Below are 20,794 nucleotides of genomic sequence, written 5' to 3' on the forward strand. Positions count from 1 at the left end.
GATATAAATGAGGAAGAAAGATAAAGACGGAAACATAAAGAAAGATAAGAACTATTAATTAGAAAGAGCATTCAGAGAAATCCTCTCTGAGAAAATGGCAGGGGAGCAGAAACCTATATGAAATGAAGAAGTAACTCACACACATACCTGAAGAAAGAACCTTCTAACCAAGGGATCAGCTTGTTCCAAGACCCAAGTGCAGGGAGCATTTGAAGTCTGGAGTGCTCAAGCAGATAATGAGGAAACGATGGAAGGACAACAGGGTGTCCCAAAGAGAGTCAGGGCCAATGGCACAGGGCACCACAGGTTATGGTAAGTAAGGTCTTTGCAGAGTAAATGCTGAACAACAACATGACATCATCAGCATCCTAGCAACATCATCATGACATCAGCCAGCATTTACTCTGTGCTGGATGCTGTTTTCTAAATGACCACACAACACTAGGAGGCAACTACTAACATCACCTGAAACTTAACAACCTTGTTGCACAATACATGCTGGTAAGCGACAGCATCAGGAGTCAATGTAGAAGCCAATGATTCTAACCTGTGTGGTAAAAACATCCCTTGGAAAAGCAATTACAGGCCGGGCGCAGTGGCTCACATTTGTAATCCCAGCATTTTGGAAGGCCAAGGCGGGAAGATCACTTGAGGTTAGGAGTTTGAGACCAGCCTGGCCAACATGGTGAAGTCTTGTCTCTACTAAAAATACAAAAATTAGCTGGGCATGGTGGCACAGTCCCCTAATCCCAGCTACTTAGGAGTCTGAGACAGGAGAATCACTTGATCCTAGGAGACAAAGGATGCAGTGAGCTGAGACAGCACCACTGCACTCTAGCCTGGGTGCCAGAGTGAGACCCCATCTCAAAAGAGAAAAAAAAAAAAGCAGTTACAGCTCCACCTGGTAAAGAGATAAAAAAATATTCATACCTACTCAAAACCTATAAAACAACCCCACTAATGTTCTGTGAATAGATGGCTGTGGCTTTGTGCAAGACTCCAGACAGTGGGTCACACATGCACACATGGGTTCCTAAGGTACTGGGGTCAAACCTCTCAGAGGGGGAAGATAAGGTTGAAGAAAGGCTGCACCAGATGACAGAAAAGCACCTCCGTGGTTGGGGGGTCGCTGACTGTTAGGCAGAGGAGGCTTTGGAGAGTTCGTGACATTGTTCCATCAAATACAAGAACAGAAAAGAGCACATGTTGTGTAATAAGTGATTCTGAATGTAACTAAATTGATAACATAAATATCACAAGCAGACACCTTGTCTGTTTCATCTCTGTAAGTTTCTATATTGAAACTTGAAATTTTCTCTTTGAGAAATAGTAGATGATTTTATATTTGGAGTGGCTTATGTTTGGGTACATGAGATTATATTTACTGACTCAGAAATGATAAAAAGAAATGGTCATCAGAACCAGGGATAGAGGCCCAGCCTTCAGCCTAAAAACACATGCAGGGAGCCCTAGCAATGCTGCAGGAGGTGACTTGGGTGGAAAAACTCAAGCTGACTTTGTTTAGAAGGTTTAGTTTTTAAACTTGGCTGCTTAATGCAACCTATCAAAAAATCCCTTTGGGCCTTATGCCCACCATTTCCTCTAGTATGTCTTATGATTCTGTCTTCATGGTTCTGTCCATTAGACAGGGCGTGAGAGAGAAGCAAGAACCTAGCCTCGAAAAGCCACAAGGTTCATTCAGAGTCCAACATGATGGCTGTGAAATGAATGAATAGGTGAACAAAACTTTAATTTCACAAGCATTTAAAATATAGAGCTATGTCCTTATTTTTATATGGTAAAAATAAACTTTGAGAATTAAAAACATTACAAAAAAGAATGTCCTCCCTCAACAGCCATCTATCTCCTGGACTTCATAGCTATGATCTCATTCTAACTACTACCCTGGTCTCAATCACTGGACTCTAACATACATGTGGTAATTCCTATGAAGCAAAACTTTATTCTGGTGAATGAAGCAACAGTCAAGAATGACCTTAATCCCTCATTTTGAGGAGGAGGAAAATAACGTTGCAAGATGAGTAAAAGGGTAAAGCCATTATTAAGTCAGGGTAAGAGAGGTACAGTTCATTCAGAAATCACAGGCCCTTGTCTGAACAGACTTGGGCAACGAGGAGACATACATTCAAGGTTATATTGTTTAACTGTTAACATTTTTAAATGTGTGGTTTTCTAATTTCTTATAAGGATCCTTTCACAGCCAAAAAAGTACAACCAAAATAAAAACAAGTCGGCTGGTAATGACACAGGGACGCTCTGTGCTGCATTTTCAATCTGCATAATTGACTTTGACAGCATAACATGAGCCTAGAGTACTATATTTTACACTTAGCAGAAAAAAAGGTAAAATTGCATTTAAGTGACAATTAACAATGGATACTTTAAATATTTCAATTTTATATTTTAAACCTGGAATAGTTTCCACATCTTCCCCAAAACATTTATCAATTTTTTTAATTTGCCAAATTCAGATTTGGAGCACAGCATAATGTGAGCTTGTAATTAGAAATCAATATGGATTCTGGAATGAAGAAATAATAGATGAAAATATTACTGTACCTTTCATAAACATTTTTTCAGTTTGCTTCATATCAACTTTATTAATGAGGTACAATTTTTTTAAAGTACATCAGAAGTATAATTTTCTTGGTCAATCACTATAACAGAGCTATTTTCAATCAAGTAGCAGAGGCAATACAGGCAAATTTTGATTCAGCAAAGACAATGTTATACTTTATAAAGTATCACTGCAGAATTTGTCCAACCTCAAACTCTAATCAAAGAAGTAATTGTATATGTCAGTTACCATCAGTAAGAATTGTCTAAATCAGCATTTGCCCAAGTTCTATAAAATGCTAATATTTTGCAATGTTAATAAATGTTCTGGGGTAAAGAAAAAGACTTTTTTTGTCAAGTGATTTAGAGAAATTTTGGACTGAAGAACATCAAACATTTATTTTGACTGCAGGACTTCTCAGAGCCTTTAACATGTTAATATGCACAGTACTCTTGAAGTAAAAGAGTATGTATTGTTTTCTAGAGGCATTTGACAAATGAAACCCCTTTTCCTTATGGTATCCCACAGAACTATCACTCTGATAAACATGTTTTGGGAAATGTGAATCTAAATAACATCAACCCTCTTTTAGTCAAATTAGTCCTTTTCCATTTTCCCACAGTTCACTATGACCTGAAAATAGGAGAAAAATAACCCCTACTGACATAGTAGCTTATTAAAACAATAATCTACTTCACAAACAATTACATTTAAAAGCCACATAGCTCCTTCCCTTGAGAAATGCCTGTAAGCCAGGTGGCTCAATTCTGAGACATTCCTGCACTGCATATCTGTATTCAGACTGTCAGAGTTCTAACCTATCTTACCCCAAACAAGCAGCAAGTGGAGAATTTATTATTATAACCAGTTGCTCTAAAGAAAACAATATGTAGTAGTGCACACTATGAAAGCCTCCAAATGGCAGACCCTGCACTCCAGATTGAAAACAGAGAGAGTCCTTAGAGTGACTTACATTTAAAGCCAGGTATTCTATGTTACCAGGATGGAGCCAAGAAGACTGACTTCCCTCCATTCCCAACAGGAGGGCAACCCTGGTCCTGACCTGCATGCTCTATTTTGGCAGCAGTTCTCCAGTTGGCCCATGAGCTGCCCCCTTGGAAGGAGCTTTTAAATCACCACCTATGTGCACCCTTCAATTAATCCCCAGACTCTAGGATTTCAGAGTTAGAAGGGCCTTATTTCAATACAAGCCTCTCTTTTGTAGAAAAGAAAACTGTTTTCAGTAGAAAACTGAGGCATAGAGAAAAAAAAATCATTTGAGCTTAGACTAAAAGCCAGATCCCCTCACTTCCTACTTGATACATTTATCTCTCACCCACTCAGAAGCTCAGAGCCCCATGGATGACCTAAGGTCCAAAGGGCCTTCCAGAAGCTTCTGTTCTGGCTCATGAGAGCCAAGGCTCCAGCTGCAGCCACAACTCCATTGTTACCTCTTTCAAATGCTCTTGCGCCTCAAGGCAGGCAGCAGCTCAGTAATTCATGTTCTAGTTTATTTTCAGAAGCTACTGCAAATCACATGCTGGGGAAAGGACACCTTTAGTCAGAAGAAAAGATCTCGAAATATTCAAATGTAAGGAATTTTGTCTTACTTTTTGTTACATCTCAATAGATTGCACAGTGTCTAGCACATAAAAAGTCCTCAAAAAACATTGTTAGGGCTGCTTGATGAACTGAAGGCAGAGTCTTATACACCTTTAAGAAGCATTTAAGTCTACCTCACTACTTAAATGAAAGCTTAACCTCTTTCCATAAAATCAATGCAAAGGCTCCTTAACCAAGTTTATGCCACTTAATTTTTCTATCTGTTTTTGGAGGGGCCTGACCAGCATCTTTACTGTTGCTACAGTTACTGTGGCCAATAAAATGCATGCAAAGAAACAGTTCCACTCAGGAGAGAGAAAAATGTCCAGTTTATGACTGAGACCTGAGAAACAAGATCGGCTCTTTCTCTTGTTTAATATTACCAAGTCTCAATCTTCTCATCTGTAAAATGGTTTCAAAGATAGTAACATCCTCATTAGTTTGTTGGGACAATTAAACAATTCACTGTGTATACACAGTAACTTGGGCAACTACGATTGCTTTTTAATGGCTGCTTATATTGGAAAGGATTATGAAGCTGGGGGGTAAGACTTGTCTTGGGATCAGTTGCGTGTATCTGCCATGGGTGTCAATGAAAAGCGTACAACAGACACATCACGTCTTTGCTGTAGATGTAGGGGCACTGCCATGATGCCCCTTCAGAACCAAGACCCTCAGTCTCCAAATGCCAGGGATGTGCTTTCCCTGAGAGCTGTCTTAGCTAAGATTACACCCTTCCCGTGGCGTTGCCTACCTCCATTGACTCGATTAGGGTCAATGACCCTCCAAATGGCTATCCCAGCTCCAGAGCAACTGATAGAGACTGCTAAGGCCTTTGCTGCAACTGCATTACAGTCTGACTTTTCCCTGGGCCTAATTCTGCTTCCCTCCCTTCCTAAGAGCACCCTCAATAAACTTCTTGCATGTTCATCTCAGAGTCTCAATTTCCCAGGAAACACAACCAAAGATATTATCCTTGGCCTCCTTCATTGCTCAATAAAAAGCAGCTATCATTCTTTTGGTTGAATTTTCTAAGCAATCCACACTTGTTTTCCATTACAAGAGACTTCCTGACTCTCTTTATGAGTGACATCCTTTTATGGATAGAGAAAAGTGGCAGATATAAATAACTTAAACTAATTTTTATGTATCATCTAAAGAGTCCTAAACTCTGTAGTCTGTTCTCACAGCAATTTTCTCCATCATCAATTTACTATTTCTTTAGTTACTTTAGTTTTAAAGACATAAGAGAAGCACAGGAAATGATAGAATATCCTGTTATAAAATATGCATAAAGCTTAGTTTATTCCCAATAAGTAACTAATTTTATGTCGTTTTAGATGCTCAGTCTAATATCCAATGCTAAGGGGCACAGGCCTCAGCTATAGGCTTGAAGATTTTAACCATTCAAATCCTACTGAAGGTAGTCATACCTTATGGAACCAGTGGGCTGCACAAATGGCACTGGACAAGGATGCAGAAGGCCTGGTATCTGGTCTTCCCTCTGCCAATTATTCCCTCTGGGATCATAGGCAGGGCATTTGCCTTTACTGGGCCCTACTTCCTTCATCAGTAAAACAAGGAGCTTGTATTCAATGAAGTCTAAGAGTCTTTCTAGTAAGAAAAACTTACTAGTGCTTAAACCTTGTAGGGCCTTTTCCAGGTAACATAAATAAGATGTAGAGGGAAAGCGTAATAGCAGAAAAGAAATTAAAAGCGTCATAAATTCAAGTTACCAACTTCCCAAATGTGTATTACAGGAGAGACGATTAAGTGAACAGGAACAGATTTAATAGTTGTATTTTCCTTTTGCAAGACTTCTATCTAAATCATTGCCTATGTCATTGATTGTCATTTCCTTAATTTGGAGTGTTTGAATATATAGCTTGGCAAAGCTTTGGACAAGCCATAAGTCAAAGTTAACATTTTTAGAAGTTAACCATGCCCAGGTCTCTGACTTGGGCAGTGATGTGCTAAAATACCAGCATCTATTTGAGCTGTTGGAAAGAGGTTACTGATGTCAGCATGTCATGCACTGTGATTTGCAGGTGCCCTCCACCTCCAAGTAACCTCTGGTAGTGATAACTCAGGGTAAACCCGAGGTAATTACCATGGCCAAGGAAAGCTGGTTTAACTGGACTGCCCCTTTTGATGCATGTTGAACATGATTGCTCCCAGAGATTACACAAGTCTGGTGTGCGAGTTATTACATAAATTCTACCTTGGAAAAAGTAAGAAGGTGAGTTGTCAGAATTTTTTTCCTCTCCCTGTCCCTGTGCTTTCAATGTGTGGGCTCTTCAGCAATACCTTCACCGTATCTACTTTGAAAATGATACTGCACATGCTATGGAGTGAAATAGAACAGAAGAAGATATAAATGCTCACAAACACACACCTCAGAGGTCTCAATTCCCAGTGGCTTTTGAAGCATGATTTCTGGTTCAGAATCTTTTGCCTGAGGAAGCATTTTTTTTTTTCAGTGTACAAAAGCTGAGGCTTAGTCTAATCTTCACAGGAAGAACTCTCAGGCTTTGGTACCTCCTTAAGGCTTTATCTTCAATGAGACCCACAACTGCAGACCAGTCACTGAGTAACTGTCTGAGTCTCAGTTTCCTCATCTATAAAACGAAGATAAACTGGTCCTACCAATCCTCAAGGCCAAAAATAGGATCCAGCATGAAGATCACCCCATGAAAGCATTTTAGAAAGCTTACATGGGCTGTTGTTTCATTATTGACTAAACTAATCATCAGCAGTGGTTTTAATAAACATGCAAAAATGGGGTCTCCAGTTTATAGTACAAGTTTCACCTCAATATAAGCCCAGAGACCAGAGTTAGGGGTAAACAGAGGCAAGGCCTACTTTACAAACCCAGCCCTCCTCTCTCCCTAGTAATGAGCATAGCATTTCTTTGAGGAAACGATCCGTATCTGCTTCTAGTTCTCACCGGAGCTCACCAGAAGATGAACACTTATTGATTTTCCCTTATTGATTTCTATTTCAGGGACCAAAAGGCACAAAATATGATAACATCTAAAAAATAGTGTGAGCTTCCTTAGAAAGCCCCCTCAAAATAAATAAGAGATTACCATATCATTCAAGCAAGATTTACTTTTCAAACTCCCCCCACCCCAAGGTTTGTCATTTCCAACTCTACTCCCATAATAACAATGATTCCATTTGAGAAATATGTTGCATTTCATTCAGCAGGATCTTCAGCCTTCAGCAAACAAACCTTCACTTTGCCAAGGACTGTCGAAGAGCCACTAATGGAGTGAAACCTGAAAACCCTTTGGAAAAGAATAATGAACTCGACTTTGTCTTCAGGGGGTAATTTAATAGGTAGATTAGGCAACACTTGATTAAGGGTAAACCTCTCTTTTCCATAGAAATATATTGTGTTTGTATAGAACGGCTATATGAAGTGGAGGATTAGGTCAGAAATCCCCAGGAAAAAGCAGAAGACGACGTTTCTCAGAAGAAATATGCAAGTTACTGCACATTTGGAAAAACAAGTCATACTTTATTGGGAGGAAAGAAGAAAAACTCCACATACAACAGTTTTATTTACGTGATTTCACTTGGCTTCTTGGAACATTTCTAACAAATGGTTAGCTCCCAAATACATTGCACAGGATGTCTTGTCACCCCTGACAGTCTATGAGTTACTACAAAGAGTAATGACTTCAACTCAAGGCTACCAGAAACTGATTGTCAAATAAGATTTTCTGAGACTGCCTATAGGGACCTGCTACAACAAAAGTCGTTTTTTTGGCTCGTGGGGGATTATAGTGTGAAAGAAAAACAAATGTCAAAATAAATCCCCAAGGAAAGAAAGCACTTCTGTGCCGACCCTCAGTCCTACTCATCAACATTCCTTGCCCTCTGCAGACTAACAAATACTTGAGTATTTCTCTTCGTCTGAAACCATGAACAGAGCCTGAAAAAATTAGATAAGGGTCAGTTCACATTTCAACAATGGGATAGGATATATCCATAACTTAATGGGACTTTCCAGTCTCTACCCATCAAAGCAGAAAACTGCAAAACAAATGAAAAATAAACACTTCACAGCGTTAAAAACAAATCATGAAGTTAAATTCTAATGAAAATTTAAACAAATGTGGATTGTCTTTTAAACCTAGGCTAGGATGACCTTCCTCATCTTTTCCATATGTTGAAAATGATGGCTGAAATGGAGCCTCCCTAAATCACTCTACACCATGCCTACCAAACAGCCATGAAAAACTAGCAACTAAATAAACTCATTTTGACAATGATGAATCTCTTAACTCTGCTGGTCAGGTTTCTTCTAATGGCAGTACTTAGGTAAGTGTACCATAACACATGAACATAGATCACAGTTAGAGTAACAATTTTAAGCCCAGGGAATTGAAAAAGAAATGAATTTTAACTTAGTGACTTGGAGAGATGAACATATAGATATGAAGCTTAAAAAAATGCTGCTTAAGATATACACGTCCTTCTGCAAAGAAACAACTTAGCAAACCTTGGAAACTCCATAATGAACTATATGTTTTGCTGAAAGCTATGCATTTTTGAGGTTTATGTTGTTTGCTACATTTCCTCTGTTAGCTGATTCCAACTCTAATTGGAGGAGCAAAGTAAAGGAAGTCCCCTTGGAAAAAAGATATTGGCTGCACAGGGTTGCACAAATTAAAAAATAAAATTGTCTTTCTGGCTTTTTTTTTAGAACTGTATTAAAAGGACAAGAATAAATGAGAACATTCATTTGCTTTTTAAAATGATCACACTTGGGTTTAACCACGGGCAGAGAAGAGACTTTACAGTTCCCTGGTAACCTATAATTTGGAAACGGAAGCACACAAGAACAGACTTTAGTTTTCAGGCAATAAATTGAAGAGAATTCTGCAGACATATAACAGAAAAGGAGCATAAAACATTGGCTTGTGCATTTTTTAGAAAGTTAGTTTATTAACTCGATAAGCTACACATGGAAAAATGCAGCCAAAATCTACAAGGATATCCAGTGGGGTTTCAAATTGGCATATTTACTCAGCGAGAAATGGCTAGAGCTTAAAAAAAAAGTGGGGAGGGGGAATCCATTCTATAAACAATGATTTGGTGTGAATCCCCAGAAAGACACCTTGTTGAAAAACCTCCATGTGGGCTCTGATGGGACACACAGAAGCCCCACGCCCCAAGGTCAGACATAAATATCATGCTCCATAATCTGTGATCTGGGGAAAAGCTCTAAAGAATTATACAAGAAAATCACGATCTTTCACATCCACCTTTCACACACAATTCAACATTAACTTGAAGAATGTTTTAATTTTCCTCCTTATTGCCCAAAATGTTTTTTAATGCTTTATTGGGAATTTTCATTTACTGATGTGAGTTCTATATCTGTATTATTCATCAGTATAAAATAGTTGCAAAGAATTTGTAGGTTGATACTCCCAATGGTCACTGTCTTCTATGATTAAAAGCTCATTATCAGTCTCTCTGGGAGAAAACTTCAGTAACTGAAGTTCACATATGTCAGGTACTGTGCTAGGTTCTTTCATAAACCTTATTTTGTTTAACCCACCCAGGGAGGCAAATATTGCAATCCCCATTTACAGATGAAGAAAGTAAGGGTCAGAGAGATTCTCTGCCGTACTCAAGGCCCTCAGCTAATAATAACAAGCGCCAGCATTTGAACACTGGCCAGTTCATCTCCATGGGTCTGTATCCTTCCCTTCCTGTTCTCCTTGTTAATGCTCCAAAAAAATGATTTGAGAAACTAAATCAAGAACACTCCCTATTCCTGTAGATTGTGGGTAATTTCTATGAGAAACAATAATTCAAGGTATCTGCAAACAAAATGAGGAATCAGGACAAACACTAAACTGCCACCTCTTTCCAATGGGTCAAGTTCAGCTAACTAGGGTGTGCTCTTAGGTACTTTATTTATACCATGTAGACCCCACTGGGATCAGAGCACCAGGCTATGCAGCAGAAGCCACAATGGACAACTCATGTGCACGTGTGCTTTACAGGATCCCACAGTGTTTAAAAAATTCAACTAACTTTCTAAAACACGTAGATTTCACATACAAATTCCCATTTTGTGGATTATCTTGGATAATCATAAGTCCCACCATGCTAGGCCCACCTTTACAGCAATGTTCAACCAGAGCTTAGTGGCCACTACTTCCTTAGATGAGTAAGGGTTCTTGAGTTCCTTATAGTTCCCCACTACCCTAAATTATATCCACACACTAAGGTCACCCACAGCTGAAATTTTTCATTATGCATATGCTAATTTTCTTATAATAGAGAAATATCTGTCTAGGGCTTGTCTCTTTTGATAGACTGAGTGATGGGCCTAAATTCTTCACCTCTCCTTGTATCTACTCCTGTACAATGTTGTCTTTGTGAGTAGAGTATACTTTTCCAATCTGTGACTTTGGCCATGTGCTTTGCTTTGGCAAATGCAAAGAGTGAAAATCACAATACCAGCTCAAGACTAGGCCTTATGAGGCCTTGCATATGCTTGCTTATTCTCTTGTGCCTCAGCAACTGTCATTAGAAGAGTTTTCCCTGGGTTGCTGACACCTCTACAGCCTGACCCTCAGAATGCACATGTGTAACAGAGCTGTTCTAGCCACCACCACAGACGTGCAGTAAGTAGAAGAAGTTTCCAGCCAAGCCCACCCTAGGCCAGTTGGGCCAGTCAGTCAACCTGCAAATCTGTAAGAATAAACTATTGGTACTATAAAGCCGCTGCATTTTGGGGTGATTTGTTGCACAGAACAACATTAGTATGGCAACTGCTAACTAACACATCTCTACCAAAAATAAGCAATAAAAAAACAGGCAGAAAGAGCCAGACATCATTATTTTTCCAACACACAAGGTTGTTCCTTATGTTGAAAGCCTAAACCCTGAAGGCATTTGAGTTTGTAATTTCTGTTGGAAAACTATAAACTCAAGAAATAAAGAAGACTGGACTTGTAAAATGCTTCATACTATACTATATATCTAGGTTTGACTGAGGTAACACAGGTTTTGTCTATTGCCTTTCGTGTTTGTTTTGAACAATAAAAAGCATAGTCACTCTATCTTCATTCAACTTTGTTTCCAACTTTCATACCAACTAGCTGAATCTCTTGGTGCTCTTCTTTGAAGCCTGATCTACTAGCTATTATTATTGTAGGCAATACTCTACATTATATTTTTCTGGATATAACACATATTGGGTTGGTTGAAATCATGAAGCCAGTGTATCCAACTGTTACCCAATGCTAATGTGAAACAAATCAAAATTAGCAGGTGCCAATGCCACAACCACCAACCAGACAAGCCAAATCCTGGCTGACTGACACTTAAAAGGCTTAACAGGCTAACTTATAAGGAGGAAATGCTCAAAACAACAGCAATATTAAAAAAATCAAGTGCCTCCAGAAAGTTTCGTTTTCAGAAGGCAGTAGTTACTACATCTGAGCACATCTGCTTAACAATCCAGGAAAGTGGGAGGTTTACTCTCTATTAACCTTAACCAGAGACATTTTCATCAAAATTAATCGTGATTACTTTTTATTGCATTTCAAATGCTATCCTTTATTTGGGGTGGTCAGGAATGCAACTAAGCAATTCCAGACCATGCTATCTTTTATGAGTAGGGCTGTGAGGTTGTTATCAAGGCCCGTTATGAAAATACTGCTATACAAAAGTTCATGGGCCAAAACAAGACATTAATTTCCATAACTAAATGTGTCCTTAGAAAAGAAAAAATTACTACATATAGAAAAGACAAAAACTTTGATGCTTAATGCATATCAGATTAGAACTGTAGCAATACCTCTGCGTACAGTAGACAAATCGATCGTTTTTAATGTTTCATTTGCCTTTTCCTTGTTATTATAACAACTGTTAGTCATGAACACTTATTTTGGGCATAGTCTGTGCCAAGTACAATTCTAAATTATTTATATGCCTTGACTCTTTAACTCCCACGACTACTCTGGAGCAGATGCAATTATTATTCTTGTTTTATAGAATAACACACCATAGCAAGGTGGGCCCTAGGGTCAGGTCCTCTTTTAAGTTCTGGGCCCACCTCCTATTGTCTCACAATTCAGTGAACACTGCAAATCAAGCATCAGTGTCAAGGGGCTTCAGTGACACCAGAAAACATGTCTAGGACAGAGAGAGAGAGAAAAAAAAAAAAACCCCAAATATTAACTAGTCTCTATGTGCCATGCTTTATGCAAGGTATTTCCCTGTATTTCCTACTCTGGGATAATTATTGATTTCTCTTTTGGCAAATTAAAAAGATGAATTATGAGTACATATTGAAATTATCTAACTTTTCCTGTCTCCAAGGAGGAAACCTAATATATAACTAGAGAAAAACACTAATTAACAACCAAAATTTAACATGAACTCCAGCCAGCTTGAACTGCTCTGTTTAAAGGCACACTGGAATAAATAAAGAAACTTCAAAGCAAATGCCCTGTTATAGCTTGAATGTTTTATTAAGTACATGGGGAGCACTCCTTCGCCAAAAATAAGGAAGGTTAATGAGGAAAAAATGGTGTTTCCAGTGAGTTGGTTTGTTTCTAAGATAGAGCTGTCCATTGAAAGATAACTATATTCACGGAGAAGACAGAATAATGATCTGTGTCTGAGCCTCACAGTCTTGAACAAAACAAACTGGATTTGTAAACTGTCTGGGATCAGCTGCATGTATCCTCACCCAAATACCTTCTGTGATAATACACACACATTCGCCTTTTTCTATTTCCAAAACAATTTAAATATAAATTGTAAAGGAAGACATTTCTGTGTTTTAAGTTTCTTGCCAACTATATAAATGCAGCCCTTGCCTTTTTAAGGTGAGGTACAGGAACCAAAAGACTCTGCACTGTATTTCTAGGCTATACCATAATTGGCTTTTAATTCTGAAAATGATGACCCACACTGGGAAAGACCTGCTGGGTTCCTTGGGCATACACTGTTAGTTCTAGACCCAGGGCAAAGGCAAGTCCACATTTCTGTGCATATTTTCTGGCTACAATGGTAACATTTCTGAGAAAGTCCATCTCTAGTTATTTAGGGATTAAGAAGAGAAGCCTGTGCTTACCTGCAAATGCTGTGAGTTGTCAGCCATGCTATCTTCTCGCCTGCGGACTTCTTCTAATAACTGAGCATTCTTCTTCTTTTCCAACTGTTGATTGTGCTTGAGGTTGGCCACCTTCTTATTCTGATCTTTCATATGCCTGAGAAAAGTCAGCACAGCTTGGTTAAATTCAACCACTGGAAGATCATATGTTACCACAAATAGACTCAGGAAGTACTAACATAGGATATCTGGATATGTGCTCAGGAAAAAGATACTTCTGAATAATCCACTCATTCAATTACAAATATGTATTGAGTATCCACCTAATGCCAGGTTTCAGGATGGCACTCGGGCTGCAGTGGTGAATGAGACAGGTATAATCTTCACCCTCATGGAGCTTAGAGGCCAGTAGGCAAGACGGACAAGTACCAAGGAGACACAACTTAGGTTTCTTAACATTGAAGGAAACAAATAGCATGCTGTGAGACGGTGACATGCGTGTGTGGACAGGTGGTGGAGTGGAAGTAGATGTCTTTATATGCTGTGGCCAAAGGAAGCCTCCCTAGCAAAGTGAGAGCTAACCAAGAGAAACACCAGTGGCGGAGCTCCCAGGCAGAGAGAACAATTTGTTTAATTCCCAAGGCAGGAAAGAAGAAACTGGAAGGCTGCGGTGAGGCTAATCCAGGAGAGGGTGAATGTGGGTGGAAGACGGGACTGCACAGGTAGGCAGAGCCAAGGCACATAGGGCCTCTGGTCCATGATAGGGCATTAATTTTCTTCTAAGTGGTTGCTGTTCTAATTATTATTATTATTATTCTTTTGGATCATATTCTTCTTCTGAGATCATAATCCATTACTTTGATTTTAAAATAACAATTACGAGGCTCCAATCAAATACATTGTCATCACTTAGCTCAAACACAATAAGAGTTTGGCTAATCATAATGTTAAATAAGGCTCTGCGGCTTGCAGTAAAAGTTCTTAATGAACCTACAGCATGTCAAAGTGCAAAATCATAAAGTGATCAAGTGAGTAAAAGACTAAGGATAAAGAATGGGTTAAAGAAAACAACAATGGGAATTACAAGCTTAATGTGGACTATTGCACCAGAAGCATTTAGCAAAACATTCCACAGATTTAGGCAACCATGTCCATAGCAGCTATAATAAACCTAATCCAACACACAAGGAGATAGGAGGGCAGTACGGAGGGCTTGGGAGCAGTGACCACAAGAGGAGGGACGAGCAGCAGAATCATCTGGGGTCCTTTTGGATCCCTTTCCCCCACACCACAGTATTGCCAGGTTAGCCCCTGTTACTGAGCCCTGACTCAGTAAGAAACATACTGAGAATCACTGCTCTTTTGAAAATGTAAACAAGATGAGAACTAGATGATAAACAGCAAACATGAAATTGAAGCAATTAAAATAAAATGAAAACTGCTCTCCGCAAGAAACTTTTATTTCTAGTCCTCATAAATTATGTACTCCCCTACTCTCTCCCATTCCAAGCAAATGAGGCACAAGAGCATTGTTTACTTAGTCGAATCATATTATCTAGCACTAACAGTATACTCCCTGCTAATAAAATAGTTCGAGGGTGCAGTGGCTCATGCCTGTAGTCCCAGCTACTCAGGAGGATGAGGCAGGAGGACTTGAGCCCAGGAGTTAAAGTCCAGCCTGTGAAACATAGCGAGGCCACATCTCTAAAACACACACACACATACACTATATATACATACACATACACACACATATATATGCATATATATACATTCTGAACACTTTGGTTTCTTATATTTATAATGAGGCCATGATTTAAATATTATTGGTAGTACTTAACAGGAGGATATAAAGTATGATAGAATAACCATCTTCTTAGTCTTTAAATTACATAATTTTTGTCTGATATTTCCCCATTTTTACCTGATACAGCAATGTATACACATGAAACCACCAAGTCAAACTTGCATACTAATCCACTTTGAGGAAATTATCTTGTTGTTACTATAAAGATGGTAAGAATGACCTCTTGCTTTCTAATTGAATGAGGAGACCATATTTCCAAAGCCCATACCAACCCAGGGCAGGCACATTTTCCAGTTCCTTAGGAAATAAGGGCAGAGCTCAGTAACAGAATGTAATGGAGAGGTCAGTATGATTAGTGTGATAGTTTAATTAGTGGGTATTTTTATAAAGAAATAATTTTATTACTTTACACTGTTAAATAGAACAAACTGATATATATCCCCCTGCCCCAAGTACGGGTGACAAATACAGATTATTATTACAAACATCTTTTGCATAGTGAAAGAACTCCTGCAAAGTTCTTGGAACAGTCTGAACACAGAGACCTTATTTTCAGGGATACTGCAACATTTTTCTCAATCCCAAACAAAAAAGCAAATTCCAAAACCACATGTCCCTTAAAGCTTCCTGAATTAAGAGAAGAGAAAATGCCCCCACAGATGCTCAGTGAAAAAATGACCACAGTAATTTTTGCTAGCAACAACTATAGTATTTGTAAGGATAAAATCTATAAGTGACCTATCAGTTTCCACATCTTCCCCTGCCTGCAGAAGTACACCCACACTGATTCAGTACAGCTTTCAACTGTCTCCAAAATCTAAAAGGTAAGACCCCTGGTTGTGAAGACTGCTATACCTTCTTGCTATCCTGCCCCAGAAGCAAGTGTCACCGTTTACCAAACCCCCAACCACTTGGCAAGGCTCTGCCAGAAACTGACCTGCTCTATGATTTAAAAAAAAAAAAAAAAGTTTCTTTGGGGTGAATTTTTTCTCCAGAAAAACCAGCATGAAAAATATATGCAAAATGCAAATTTTAAAAAGATAAAAGCAATTATGGCAAAAGAAGTATTTGGAAAATACAGTGGTAAGTTTAGTTATCGATGTTTAATAACGTCTTGTGCAATATTGTGCACACATATTTAGTGTCTTGTTATCCATTTCAGAACAGCAGGTATTCCAAATACCTCAAACAACAGACTTTAGAATGCATTATTGAATGTAACTTAATGTCACACACGTTTAGCTCTCACTTGTGCTTTCCTTAATAATGGATGAGTTACATTCCTAGTAGTTTATCCTAACGGAAGCATTGCAGGGAGCTCATGACAACCATGGGTAAGTAAGCTGGGCTCCTGCAATGACTGCTCAAGTAGCTGGGCCACACACACACACAATGGAAGCTGACAATGCACATTGCATGCAGAATTTCCGATAATAGAAGCTCTTACTTGTAACCACTGAGATGATTCCACTTTTTTAGGCTTGTAAATACCATTCAGTACTCCAGCAAAGCTATAAATTTTAGAATGCTTTCATAAATACTCTAAGGATTTTTTATAGCAAGTATAAATGTGCTAAATGTCATGAGCATGATGTCCTTTCCAGGAAGAGAAAGGATATGGCCTGCTGTGGTAACTCAAACCCAACTCTCCTCCCAGCAAAGAGTCAGAAGCCAGACCAAGGTCTGAAGACTTAGCTCCAGGGCAAGCCAGATCTTGTGGACTTTGCACCTTGTGGCAGCCTCTCAAGAACAGCGCAGCTGTTTGGCTACTAGCTTTGATCATGGTCAACTGCGTAAGACCTTGTCAAAGCCATGCAGTAGGATGTCCAAGACCACATCCCCACATTTTCTGCCTTGGCTTCCTTCCTTGCTTTATCCTTCCTCCTCTCCCTAACAATGGCCCTTGCTCTCTGAAAGTGAATACCATCATGTCTTCCACCTCCTCTGTGGTGCCTGGGGCTACACAAGGACCCAGAGACAAAGCCACCCTCAGTTAAATCTCACAATACCAGCATACTCGAAAAATACATAATTTGTCATTTATCAGGCCAGCAGGACACATCCAGAACCTGAAAACATAGTGAAAGATAGCTAAAGAAAAGTGTCAAAGGGAGTGTTCAGATTTGAAAACTTGAGAAATAGAACTTCCTAGGGGCAAAGACAATTTTAGCCACTGCCTTATAGCATCAGGCTCCACTAGCAAAACCCTCCTTGGGGAAGATGTTCCTATTCCTTGCTCAGCCTGGTAAAACGGTTGAATCGTACGTAACCAAGAGGGCCGAAAAGTAGTGCAGTAAGACGCCCAAGACGAAGGACTTCGTTGCCAGGTCAGCTGCATTCTTATTGCAGCAGCATTCCTTACCAAGTCTGTGACCCTGGCCAAGTTACCTCATTAGGGAATGGGGACATTAAATGATTTAATAAACCTAAGGCCCTTAAAATAGTTCCTGGCACACAGTGAGTGCTTTATAAATGACAGTGTCACAGGATCCTTAGGGTGTTGTTTTGCCAGCTGGAAACCTCTGTGGCCGGCAAAACCCCTGCTTGGGTTTTGCTTGTACCCACAAACAAAATGGGTTTGTTCCAACCATGTGGCCCAGCAGGCTGGACTCGGCTCACACTACCATCCCAGATCCCATGCCTGCCAAGGGCAAGCCAGGCATGGAGTGACGAGGGGTGTGTGAGCAAGCATGGAGCCAAGCTACTGCATGTAACCAGGTGTGCCAGCTGCAGCGGGGTGGGCAGCTCCAGGTGCCTGCCCTGTGTGAGGCTGCAGCTAGACCAGGTATACCACAAGTAACTTCCATTGCAGGCACCAGGGAATGCAGTGATACCTGGAAGCTTGGAGACACTGCGAACCGCAGAGCCCCAGAGAGGGTGTCACCGCCCTGGCAAGGGGAGAGCCTAGGTCTGGGCTTCCCAAAGGGCCACAGCTCTTCTCTCCTTCTCACCGCCCACTATGTGGTGAGCGGGGGTGTGTTTCAGTCCTATTTCTGTTACAGCTCTTTCAGTCCCACCATCAGTGGGTCCCAAGTTCTTGCTCTGCTTCCAGGAAGAATGAAGTAGATGGACAACTGGAAGGTGAGCAAGGTGAAGAGGTGCTTCACTAAGTGACAAAACAGCTCTCAGGAGACCCGAAATGGGCAGCTCCTTCCCACAGGCAGGCCATCTTGATGAGTGTTCAGCTCTCAGCAGAGAGGAGACTCGTAGGTAGCTCCTGTCCACAGACAGGTCATCTTGATGAGTGTTCAGCTCTCAGCAGAGAGGAGACTCGTAGGTAGCTCCTGTCCACAGACAGGTCATCTTGATGAGTGTTCGGCTCTCAGCAGAGAGGAGACTCGTAGGTAGCTCCTGTCCACAGGCAGGTCATCTTGATGAGTGTTCGGCTCTCAGCAGAGAGGAGACTCGTAGGTAGCTCCTGTCCACAGACAGGTCATCTTGATGAGTGTTCGGCTCTCAGCAGAGAGGAGACTCGTAGGTAGATCCTGTCCACAGACAGGTCATCTTGATGAGTGTTCGGCTCTCAGCAGAGAGGAGACTCGTAGGTAGCTCCTGTCCACAGGCAGGTCATCTTGATGAGTGTTCAGCTCTCAGCAGAGAGGAGACTCGTAGGTAGCTCCTGTCCACAGACAGGTTTTCCTGAAGAGTCGAGGAAACCCAAAGTGGGTACTCTTCCCGTAGCTGGCAGACCCAACATCAGTGTGAGTCTGGATGAGTCCAGGGTTTTTATGGGCTCAGAAGGGAGAAAGTGCATGATGATTGGTCCATGGGTGGCCATGGGCAGGCCCAGAAAAGCCATTATAAGTTCTCACTCCAGGCTTCAGATTCCAACCAGACAGGGAGCCTAGCCCCCAGGCTTCAGTCTGTCCCTGGCTTGAAGGTGGGGCTTCACCAGGGATCTGTGCCTTTCTGCCCAGAAACCTGTCTGCCTCCTGCCACCATCAACATGCTGTCCACAGTGCTCAAGATATTCATGTAAATGGGTACCTGCGGGCCCATGCCAAGCTGCTCTCAGCACCCCTGGCCTCCCACCTGTGCTTGTCAGCACCAAAGTCCAGAGGGGGCCGAGGCGACAGGAAGCTGGAGTGTCAGTGCTGCCTTGAGCATGTGCACACCTGGCCAGGTTGCGGTAGCTCCTAAGGCTGGCCATAACTTTGCTCCATACAGGAGCAGGCACCAGAATTGGGAAGGGACAGGGAGTAAGAATAGGCACTTCTGAGCATGTGGGCACCGGGGGCTCCCCAGACCCTAAGAGTACAGGGATGCATGGGTCCAGAGCCACAGCTGGGCAGCTGCAGGTGTGCATGGGAGTGGGGGCTCTTGCTCTGCCAACTTAGTAGAGAGCAGGGCTCCAGCCTGTTCTTGGATCCCTCTGGACCCACAGAGCATGCAACTCCAGCCATGCCTCCCCAGCTGCAGCTGGTATCTTCGCTCCTTGTTGGCAGCCACTCCAGATGGGCCACTGCCGCCATCAAGAGCCTGATCCTCTTGCCCCAACCTGCTTCTAGAGCATTTATCCACTGCCCCACTAAACTCATCATTGATTTTCTCACCTGAGCCAAGAAAGCCTTGGGAACAATCTTAGCAAGTTACACCGTGGAAAGTCACAATTAGCAAGAGAAGGGTTTATTTTCCTGGTAGAAATTTTACTCTGGGAGCCGTTCTGAAGGGCTGATTCCTTCAAGCATTCTCCCATATTCTGATCCTGAAACCTCTCCCAAATATGGATGTAACACCACCTCAAATGTGAATGAAACCCAGCAACTGAAACCCAGTGCTAAGAAATGGTAGAGCCTATTCGGGAAGACCCCAGGGATGGAGAGCAGAGAGATCTTGGGTTACTGCAAATGTCCCCCTCCCCCGTCCTGATGGACTTGGTAGGATTGGCATGAGCCCATAGGAAACTCCAAAGGAAAAGGAAAAGCAGCTTTCTCATCTTCTTGAGAACTCAATGTTCAATCCACAGGCATCTAATAATAAGATGTTCTTCCTTGTGAGCAGACCACACACAGATGTCAGGGCCACATGATTAACTAACAAGTCTGGCCCTGATTTACTATTTACCAAATAAATTTCTTATCACTTGGCCTCCCAGCTAGGTCTGGTGAGCCAGAGAGCACAGGGTGATCATGTAGGTCTGAGAATAGTGGTCCTGGGGTGGTTATTTCTCACATTGTTAAGCACTGAATATTTTGTCACATTATACATCCCTCTCACTGTAGACTGGACGATATGCTCAGGATTCCCGGCCCACTGGTCACAGCTGGTGGCAGATGCACCTCCAGGAGGGTCCAAGGCAGAGTTCCTCTGTCATCTGTGCCTGCCTGAAAATATCCCCTGCTTCAGTATGTTGTGGCTCTACATACCCACCTCATGCCTCAAAGCCCTGCCCAGAGCCAGCAGCACAGGAGTGAAACAGGGAAACGTTGTTACTGCTTCCATGAGAGCTAAAGCCACCATCATATTTTGCCTGGACCACATTTCTCTTCTCTCCTCCCTGGTCTCCTTGCTTCTACTCTTGCTTCCTTTTTCATCCATTCTCCATCCAACAGCAAGACTGGCTGTTTTAAAGTAAGTCCGATCATGCCCTTGTTGGCATACGACCTTCCAACAGCTTCCCTTTTCCCAAAGAATAAAACTGCACACCTGTGAACTTTGCTGGCCAGTCTCATCCCACACCATTCTCACCACTAGCCCCAGAATCAGGAATTTG

At 41.2% G+C, this 20,794-nt stretch overlaps 1 protein-coding gene across 25 annotated transcripts in view; it reads right to left on the reverse strand.

The window, feature by feature from the left end:
- The window catches only part of ERC2 (ELKS/RAB6-interacting/CAST family member 2), a 951,823-nt gene that overhangs the window by 423,737 nt on the left and 507,292 nt on the right, over positions 1-20,794 (reverse strand). For all 25 annotated transcript variants that reach the window (XR_004272356.1, XR_004272355.1, XM_032289536.1 and 22 more), the window contains one exon: positions 13,296-13,431. Coding sequence is in view for 23 of the 25 variants with exons in the window: in XM_032289536.1 (XP_032145427.1) it covers positions 13,296-13,431 (136 nt within the window). In the remaining 2 variants the exon portion in view is untranslated. The remainder of the gene's footprint in view (positions 1-13,295; positions 13,432-20,794) is intronic.

Source organism: Sapajus apella, unplaced genomic scaffold (assembly GCF_009761245.1).
Source record: "Sapajus apella isolate SASKATOON/1434 unplaced genomic scaffold, GSC_monkey_1.0 scaffold23, whole genome shotgun sequence".
Lineage (NCBI taxonomy): Eukaryota > Metazoa > Chordata > Mammalia > Primates > Cebidae > Sapajus > Sapajus apella.